The sequence below is a fragment of the Oryzias latipes genome, chromosome 12 (assembly GCF_002234675.1).
Source record: "Oryzias latipes chromosome 12, ASM223467v1".
NCBI lineage: Eukaryota > Metazoa > Chordata > Actinopteri > Beloniformes > Adrianichthyidae > Oryzias > Oryzias latipes.
In genome coordinates, this window is record NC_019870.2 from 27,484,454 (window position 1) to 27,494,915 (window position 10,462).

At 41.4% G+C, this 10,462-nt stretch overlaps 1 protein-coding gene across 1 annotated transcript; it reads left to right on the forward strand.

Moving 5' to 3' along the window:
• The first annotated feature begins 7,232 nt into the window (after positions 1-7,232).
• Positions 7,233-8,567, forward strand: LOC105355331 (ecto-ADP-ribosyltransferase 4-like). Its single transcript, XM_023960919.1, has 2 exons — positions 7,233-7,314; positions 7,542-8,567. The coding sequence occupies exons 1-2, from the start codon at positions 7,249-7,251 to the stop codon at positions 8,265-8,267; spliced, it is 792 nt and encodes a 263-aa protein (XP_023816687.1). The 5' UTR covers positions 7,233-7,248; the 3' UTR covers positions 8,268-8,567.
• The last annotated feature ends 1,895 nt before the right edge of the window (positions 8,568-10,462 follow it).

Consider the following 10,462-nt stretch of genomic DNA (forward strand, 5'->3'; position numbering starts at 1 on the left):
GGTGCAGGGCTCTGGCCGCTTGTGCTGCCTGCTGGAGGGGTCTGTGCCGGGGGGTCCAGGGCTCACTCTTCTCTTCCTCAATTAGTAACAACATTTTAGATTCTAGTAAACACACCCTCACCTGAACACACCTGCCTGCTCAGATCTGCATAAACACAGATGTTTGTGTTCATGTAGACATGATTGATGTCAGAAATGTGTTTGTGAAGTTACATTTGTGGCTGATTAGGCACTGACTCTTTTAGATTCACATATGAACCCAAATATATCTATTAACTACCGATTGTGTTTCATATCTCATATCAGCATCTATTTTATAAACATGGCAGGTACATATTGGACCGAGGATGTATGACTCCAAAAACCAAAATAAAATACAAATGCAACATTTTGTTTAAGGTTTAACATTTCTGTCAAAAATATGTCACAGGCACATAGGCATAAATATTTTGGCAGTAAACTAACACATGAAATTTCATATTCAAGACAAAGAAAAATAGCTGGGATGTAACGATTTATTTTAGCAACAGTTCATATTAAAATTTGTGCTGTCAGCTCAAAGATTTATGGAAATTCATGTTGGCCATATGTAATACGTTGAGTCAAGATGTGCATTGCTGCACATATTTTAAGTGCGTCCAAGGTTGCATTTTGTTGTTGGCCTCACGTATTTAAACTTAAAATTAAAGTTCAATTAGCTGTCATGCTCCTAGGAGTGTGAAATGTGTACTTTGCATTTGATCCATCCTCTGAAGGAGTGAAGGAATAATGGACACACTGTAAGAGCTTTGAGCGTCATTATTATTATTCATAAAACAAATGATGTACTGTTTTTATATTAATATTACCAAAAAGCACAGTTGTTTTCCTGCCTTATTCTGTCTTTTCAGCCAGCTTCACGTCAGATCTGAGCACTAAATAAACAAAATACACAACATATCAAATAGAAAGGGAGGCCATGGAATAAATATATCTATCTAGAATGTACATGCCTCACATCCTGTTACCGTGGTTCCAGTTTATCTCAACACCTAAACCTCAGTTTTGTTTCCCACCTGCTGTTTCTTTGAATATTAGTCAGAGACCACAGACCTGTTGTGGTATTTGGTTGCAAAGACACATGCTTCATGAAACACAGTCACCTATAACTGATATTTTGATATGGAACAATGACTGGTCAGACTTCCTTTGTGTCAGTGTCATAAAAATGACTAAGCAACACTTCATTATAAGTGGGGGTGGGTTCAAAAAAACTCTCAACCCTAGAAACATTCCATTCAACAACCCCACATGCAAGGCAGCTCAACAACTGTTATTGTGTCTGCCTTTAAGTTTGTGTGCAACATAAAACTTGGAGGAACCAATTTCAGGAAAATTAAGGCCAACCTGACGGAATGTTGTTTATTTTTTGATCAATTAATTACTATATGAAAAAAAATAAACTAAAACTTTATAAAGCAATAGAATAAAACCTGACAAAATGCTGAGGAACTTTTCCATAACATGAAAGAAGAAAGAAAACGTTGAATGGCGTATACAAAAAACATGCATATTTCAAACTTTCAATTCACCAAAAGTAGTCACAAATAACACCATAGAAATCAGTCCATACAAACTTTGTTTACTGTATATCTCAAATACCCATTATCAGTTGGAACATAAATCTTTACGTTTTGTGTAATCTTAAAACTTCTGGCATTTCTGTTTTTACTATTCTAAGCCACCTGTTCATAAACCCCGAATACAGCATAGACCAAGTCAAGGCCCACCGGCTCCTTCCGGCCCACTGTGTAATTATATATGGCCTGCGCGATCGTTTATAATAGTGTTGTAAATTGCAAAATGTAGTGCAGGTCCTTAACTACAGATCCCATAATACAGCGCTTCACCTCTCCAATGGAATATAGTGGCTTCATTTTTACTACAGATCCCAAAATTCAGCGCTTCAGCTGCCCTGGTAAACACTAGCCTTGACGATGCCGGAGAGAAAGTTGATTCTGAAAACTGTAGCAAGATCACTGATTTTACTATCACGCATTGTACTATACTTTTATACTTATAACGCATTTTATTATACTTTACACTTTTGGATTATGCATTCACTTGGTTCTTTATATATATGAACATTCTGTGAAGTACCATAAGGGCTGAAACCTGTATCTGTTTTTTGTCAGTGCCGAAGGGATGGGGTCATAACTGTCCTGCTTGTAAGGATGGACATAAACCTGCTTGGCGTGAGGGGGGACTCAGGGCAGTGCAAGTCAGAGCAGAAGTGAAGCACTTTTTCTGCGGATGCCACTGGCATTCCCTTTTGCAAAAACTTCATGAAAACATACATGATTTTTCTTTTCCCATATGTACATTTGGTTTTCGATATCCCTATCCATCCAAACCTAGGAAAGCCTCAAGCGACTGCAACAAAACAGAGCCTGTAAAAACCGATAGGAGGCAACATAAACGTTTATCATCACTGGTAAATCCGTTTGTCTCTTTTGTGGAGCGAATGTGGCTGTAATAAAGGAATATAATCAAAGTCAGCACCATGAGGCAAACATCAAATATTGACTTTGCTGGGAAGCTGAGCACAATGAGTTTGCATGGCGCTTTGGTAACTTTGAAATATAAAAAATGAATTTTGAGTTGCTTTGTAACCCGTTTGCTAAGTGGAATCTGCACCTGTGCAGATTTAGATGGTTGAGCTGCAGTGTTTGGGCAAACTGAGGACAATGTACAACACTGCAGGACTGAACAATTTATTCTCTCCATTCCTGCAGAAATGCCCCAGCCCCGTCTACATGCGGCTCCAACCGTGTCCATGTTTGGCTGTGTGTGAACCTGTTCTCAGTGATGAAGACTAATGAAACAGCAGACAGGTGTTGTCTCACTGATGATCACCTGCAGTCCATCCTGAGAAGAGGAAAGGAAACAGAATTTGATTTATTACTGAAAAACACAAATTTAATTTATATTTTTGATCATTTTCATTGCAATTTCATTGTATCACCATGTACAATGACAACAAAAGGATTCTGATTCTGATATTTCTAGGTTTTGTTTAAATAAATAACTAAACCTTATTTATATAGAACTTTTCAAAATCAAGATGACAATGTGCTGTACAATTAACATGAGACAAAAGACCAGGATTAAAAACAGTGGGGTGTTTGACAGTAGGACAAAAGAAAACACAGAACAGTGAAAATGGTTAAAACAATCAACTCACTCAAATCAGTAACATCATACATTTAAATTTAAGAACCAGCAGAATTATTAAAAGCACACCTATGAAGATGCGGTTTTTTTTTCTTTTTTTTTTTACACTTGTCCTGTCCAACAGCTGGGCAGGCAGATGAGAACTCACTCTCCGGTGGCGCTGACACCCCAGGCCCAGCACCACCCACCCCACACAGAGAGAGAGGAGCCAGAAAGCGCCGCCCCCCCGGAGCAAGTCCAGGCCCCCACCCTCAAGCACCTAGAAGAGCTCTGGTCAGGCCTGGACAGGACTGAGGCAGCCAACCGGCCGGGGCAACCGCCGATTGCCTCAGCGGAGACCCTGACCCGTCAACCCCCCAAGGTCCCATACCAATAGTGGGCTCCCCTTCCCCCCCAGAATGCCCCCCCACAGGACAGGGCCGACAAGCCCCACACCCCACCCCAGACCACGCAGCCCAGACCATGCAGCAGGGGGTCCCAGGAGGGTTGTCCCGTCCCGTTCCAGAGCCAGGGAAGGGCTGATCCCAGCCCCAGGTGTAGATGGGCAGCCCATCCAGCCCTGCTGCCCCCCCCCCCCCCCCCCCCGAGCAGGGCCCCCCGCCAACCCCCCCCAGCACAGGCAAAGGGACCCCCCCCCCCCCAAGCCAAGCCAGACCACCACTCCACCATGCACCCCCACACCCAAGCCCAGAGGACCACACAGCGCCCCAGCCCGCCCCACACAGGCACCGGACCCGACCCCCCGACCAACGGAGCCCCCATCGCCCCCCGCCGGGCACAGGAGGCCCCGGCCCCCACCCCGAACCACGACAGAAGGGCAAGGAGCAGCGACGACCAGGCCCCCCACCCCCTAAGTCACGGATTTAGCCATGGGAGACCAGAGAGACCGAATTCTTTCAAAGTTACTTGAACTTTGGGCTGACATTCTTTCCAAGCTGATATGATCAAACAGCAGATTTCTGTATTGACTTATATTTATATTTTTCTTGTTTTTCCAATTTATTAAAATAGTTTTTTTTAGCAATACAAAGAGTTATGAAAATGATAGATACTAATCCTCCTTCTATATCGATGGCACTCATGTCACCAAGCACACAAAGTGACGGTGAAGCTGTGATTGAAACCTTAAGCCAGACTGATAGACTGATAGAGCCTGGACAGGCGTGCAGAACTACAGCGCATGCATGTAACTGTCGGGTAGATTACTATCACAGTGCTCGCAAATGTCTGAGTTACTAAAGCCCATCTTGAACATCCTCTGTCCAGTGTAGTAAATTCTGTGTAGAGTTTTAAATTGGATTAGCTGCATATTTGGACTTTTTGTCAGTGCATACTGACATGAAGATGCGTTTTTAAAAGAGATATAAGAGCTTGTAGGGATTCAGCGAGCCTGATCTCATCAGGGAGACTGTGCCAGAGTGTTGGGGCTCTTATAGCAAAGACCCTGTCTGTAGAGGCTGAATCCTGGCAGCCTTAAAATCATCTGGGACTGTGCCAGTTAAAAGAGATGTGTTCATTAGGATCCATATATTGCTTTAAAAATCTAACTAGCATAATGTCCAGAAAGAAATGGGATGGTTTCATTTTATGAATAGTCGCAGAAAGAGTGTTGGGGGAGATTGCCTGGAAAACTTCAAAGAGCACTGTGGACCTCACAGGTGGAGTTTGCAGAATAAGAGTTGACCAAGATCTGGTATTGGATATCTAGGACCTAATGTTAGTTGTCTTTTTAATAAAATTATTTGCAAATTGCTCACAGATTACTGGGGAAGCTTCACTTAGCTGAGTTATGACCTTAAAAAGGTACTCAGGGATTATTTCTATTAGCATCTATTAATTGTGAGACATATGATCTTGCCTTTCTCATTTGACGGTTCAAATTATTCGTGTGATTTTTCGAGATTTCCAGTTTGCAGTTGACTTAGTAGCTTTCCACCTGCGCTCCGCTCTGCCATAGATTCTCTTCGACCTGCAAATACTGTCAGTTATTCAAGGCATGGATCTATTTTGGACTTTTCTGATCATAAAAGGAGCGAATTGGTCTAGGATGCGTGCACATGCGGGGTTAAAATTGGATAAAATACTGCTTACATCAGGATTTTAAATCCAAGGGACCGAGAAGACATTTCCAAATTTTGCCACAGTAGATGAGCTGCAAACCCAAGAGTAAATAAAGTTAGGCTTCAACTGTAGAGGAATACCATTTAGTTCTGGAGAAGATAAACACACTTATGGTCAGACATGATCAAATCAAAACATCTTACATGGGAGACTGAGATCCCACATGTAAGAATGATGTTTAGTGTATGACCTTTGAGATGGGATGATCCAAAAATAGTTCGGTCAAGGTTAAAAGAATCAATGATGTTTAAAATTCCCTTGCTAGGTGATTATCTGAACAGCACACACGGATGTTATAATCTCCAGCAATGTTAACATTATCATGTAATGGCATAACCAAGGACAGAAGTTCTGCAAACAGCGTTGAAAATTACGCTTGTCTTATGATGCTATCAGGGTAGTGGGAGCAAATGGGGGCAGGGTGGAGGCATGTGGGGCTCAGAGTTTGCTGAGTCCATACCACTTGGCTGGACAGGTGATGGTTCCTCCTTGGCTTCCTGCTGCCTAGGGGAAAAGCTCCTCGGTGACTGCAGGGATGGGAGCCTCTCGAAGTGACATAGTATGGCGTTTTTCAGGATCTGCCGCTGTGAGGAAGAGGTGGAGCTGCGTTGAAAAGTTACAGGAGACTTTCTGGAGATGTTCTCTGTATCCATCCTGATTTGCTTCTCCCCTACAAGACGGCGGGGAGCAGCGGGCTATTTACCATTGTGGGAGGGTTCTGATCCAGTTAGTGAGGAGCTGCTAAGTCATTGGCCCCGTGCATCACGATTGACAACTTCTGATTCAGGGTAGGACGCTGTGGAAATTCACCAGCAAGAATGTTCAGTGCATGACCTGGGCTGATAGGGAACGGCTTGGACCTTTTTGATTGCCACATACGACCACCTCAGTTCTTGTTGACCCCACATTAGGTGTTGAGTAGGACGGTGGTTTCCCAGGAGTCCAAGGCAATGTGTCCTGGAGGATTTGGTTTAGCGTGGCTAGCCTCTGGGATTGACTACTCGCTAGGTCCATGTAATTCTGTATTTCCAAACCTAGACTGTGTAAAGAACGGTTGTGCGTTTTATGTATTAAAAAGTTTAGTTTTAGTGTGTTCAGTAAATGCTTATCCTTCAGCGTGTTTTGTCTTTTGGCCCCCTGAGCAATCGTGTTTGACACCCCTGACATAGGGAATATAATTAACTTGTTCTGTTTATGTTGTTATTGGGGGGGTTACTAAGTGGAAACCCAAGTGCAGGGATAAATTGGTCCAGAACAGAGTTTAATAACAACAAAAAAAATCATCACTAGAAGTGGGAAAAGACAAAATAAACAAAATAGAAAAAGAGCCCAGAAACTAACCGCCCTACCGTGGTGTAGCGGTAGGGCGGTCAACCCATGGTGCCAACCTTCTGGTAGAAGGTTAGCGCCAGTGTTCGGCAGCGGAGCCGCCACCATTGTGTGAATGGGACTGTGACTGTAAAGCGCTTTGGGCCTCCGAAAGAAGGTAGAAAAGCGCTTTATAAGTACACGGCATTTACCTAGGTTAATGTAGGGGCCAGTGACTTATATTAATTATCTTTAAAAGGAAATGGCTAGCTAACCCTAAAAGTTCACCACTCCAAGGTGTTGTTTACACGTGGGTGTGACTGCCTGTATGAGTGTACATGTGAAGACACTTGTGGTTTTGGCCGCCTTCCTGATCCAAGCATATAAGACCCCTGAACTACAGACCAGCTCTCACTCGCTACCTAAAGATCTTTATCTTTTAGGAAACCGCTTCAAGATTGTGGTAAGCTGAACTTTCTGTTATTCCTCATTCCATTATTATTTTAATCTAATAGAACAATAAAAAAGTTTGCTGCATGTCTTCAAGCATTATGCTGATTTTCTTTCTGTGTCTAAAATCCAAAGGTTTTTTTTAGAGCTGCAAAGATGAATCTGTTGGCTTTTGCTCAGCTGTCTTTACTATTTAGTTGGACTTATGTTCATTCAATGAAGGTGAGTTTGGTTTTGTAATCTTATGACATTTACATTCTTACTTTACTATTTCATTTAACCACTTTCACTTTACCTAATGACATTTCAACAATGTTGGTTTTCTTCAATGTTTTCTTGACACAGATAGTCTACCTTTTCAAACCTCTTTCTCCTCATTTTTATTAGGTAGTATTAGCTACCATTTGGATTATGAATTTTTACTAAAGTTTGTTGTTCCCCCCGTCTAGATCCGCCTCATGACTGGGGCAAAAGAAACCTTCCCCTTAGACATGGCTGATGATTCTGTGGATGACATGTACTTTGGCTGCAGCAAAATGATGGAAACAAAGATCAACAACGAATTCTTTAAGAAAGAACTCAAAACAAATTTCTCTGATATTTGGAGAAAAGCACAAACTTGTGCAGATAGACCCACAAACAACAAGTTGTTGACTAGGAATCACAGACAGGCAATTTGTGTTTACACGTCCAGCCACAACAACTTTTACCAAACCTTTAATTCAGCTGTCAGGACCCAGAGAAATGCCTATGGCACCTCTTTCCCCTATCATTCCTTACTTTTCTGGCTCACAGATGCCGTTCAAATCCTCAACAAAGAAAAGGAGTGTTTGACAACTTACCGAAGAACCGATCTAGCATTTACTGGCAATGTTGGTCAACTGATTCGTTTCGGCAATTTTGCATCTACCTCTAAACTAACCAACCTGACCGACTTTGGTACTAAGACTTGCTTTGAAATTAGGACATGTCTGGCTGCGTATTTCGGAGAACTCTCAGAATTTAATGATGAACAAGAGGTGCTCGTACCTCCATATGAGTTGTTTAATATAACTGAAAAAGACACCACTAGAAAAAAAATCCCTCATTGTGAAACTGTTTATAATTTGCAGTATGCAGGAGTCCACAGCAATCTGAACTGCTACACTGCCAAGAGCAACATCCTTGATAAATGATACATGACACATGACCAGAATTTCCTTCTAACATTGAAATGCAGCAGTTGCTTGAACCCAAAGCACCAGATATGTGACTTCCTAAAGAGCAGGAGAGCACATGGTGGAGGATGAGAGCAGAAAAACACTTTGTCCTTGCTGGCTTTATCTTTCATCCATCAGATTGGTGTGTTTCTTTTGTTGCTTTTGAACAAATATAGAAATTCCCATTTTCAGAAGGGTCATTAATATCATTATAAAGCTTTTATTTTGATTTGTAGTGTGGAAGACTATTTTTAATGATCATTTCAATGCATTCTGTTTCAACATACATTGTACCACATTGTCCTGTTTTCCAACTTTTGCTATGGTTTTTGCAAAGCAATGCTTTTGTGTGCTGTATGTGTCTCAAATAAAGCTCATTTCAAGCAGCATTATGTGTGTTTTTCTTGGTATGAGTCATGTGATACTTTATTCATTCATTATTGATAGGAGTACTTTTCAAACTAAATCATAAAAGATTTCTATTTATGGTAACATAACACTTTTTTAAATGTAGATCATTTAAATATATACATACAAATATATATACAAATTTTTGACTTCAAACTAGTGTTATACAAATTCAACACTCTTTGTGTTAAAGTTCTACTACGAAGAGTGTTGCTCAAACTCTGTCCTGGTCTAATATGTTTTCAAAGGTGCCCAAATCCAGGCCTCAAGGGCCGGTGTCCTGCTGGTTTTCCAGAAACTCTCCCTTATCTGCCTCTGATTGGCTGGATCAGGTGTGTTTAGCCAACAAAGAGCATCAAAGGCAGGTTGGTTGGAAAACATGTAGGACACCAAACTCAGTGTCGAGTTAAATTCACTGTTAAAGTGTTGAATTTAAGTGCGTGAGAGTTGCTTGAGTTGACACATCACTGCTCTACGCCACATCAGATGAGGGTTAACACTGGTGGAGCTAACAACAGGCAGAAGCTGTTCTGGAGCAGAGATGACATCATTATTGAAAGAATCTAAATAGCTGCATTGCTGACATTAAAACCTGGATGGCTCAAAGTTTTCTGCAGTTGACTAATATAATATGTAACATATTTATATTTTTAATATATTTTCTTGTGTGGACTATTGTAACACACTCTGCACATGCCTCTCACAGCAGAGTGTGTATAAACTCCAGTTAGTCCACACTCCTAACCAAAACCAGAATGAGAGATCATATCAGTCCAGTTTTAGCGTCTCTGCACTGGCTCCCAGTCCATTTTAGAATAGATTTTAAGATTTTAATGATTGCTTTTAAAACACACTTTGGTCTGGCCCCTAAATATACGTATAGCTGATCTCCTCTTTCCTTATGCACGTGGTCGCAATCTTAGATCTTCGGCAAAAGGCTGCTGGAAAGTTGAGCTCTGACTTTTAGGGGTTTTACATTGTTTGGCTTTTCTTGATGTTTTACCACATTTTCAACAACCAACAACTTTATGTGTGAATAGATTTAGAAAAGTGGTACAGATCTGCTTTAATGTGACTCTTTCCCAATATGTAAACATTTGAATGCTACAGTGGAGAGGATGCTCACAGGTCAATTTGAATCAAACCTTCCTGTCACAAAGACTGTCTGCTCATGGATCACACGACTCTGCTCTTCCTTCGATCTTTGCTAAAGCTGCATCACTGTGACACAAAGGTTACCTTAGCAGTAACGTTAATGCATCTTGGGTACTGGTACCCAGCTTTGGAGGATTATTATCACTAGTTAGCAACACCAGAAAAGGCACTTGCAGTAGGGAAAGAGGTAGTTTGGGGAATGGGAAGCGCGAGCGGGGATCGGTTGCCATCGAAATGTGCATATGATGCTTTCATGTCAGGAAGCTAAATGTCATGGACCTTTCTGATCAGAGGTGGGTTCTGAGGAACAAGACGGTCATGGACCTTCTTAGTCAAGAGGATGTACTTGACTGATGGTACTGGAGCTTCCCACTCAGGTTGTTCAGGAGGTCCCTCTGGCTCAATGTCTGGATTTCCAAAATATTACAGAATTGCTCCTGCAGATGCAAAGCTTATTAGATCATCAAGCGAAAAAATGACGAGTGCATATTCCTATTTTATTATTCCGGTGATGTTGCAGTAACACAAGAAAATTAATGTTAATTGTGTGTGTTTTTTTAAATACATTGTGATTGCAGTGCTTAGTTTACACACTGTACTAATTAAAA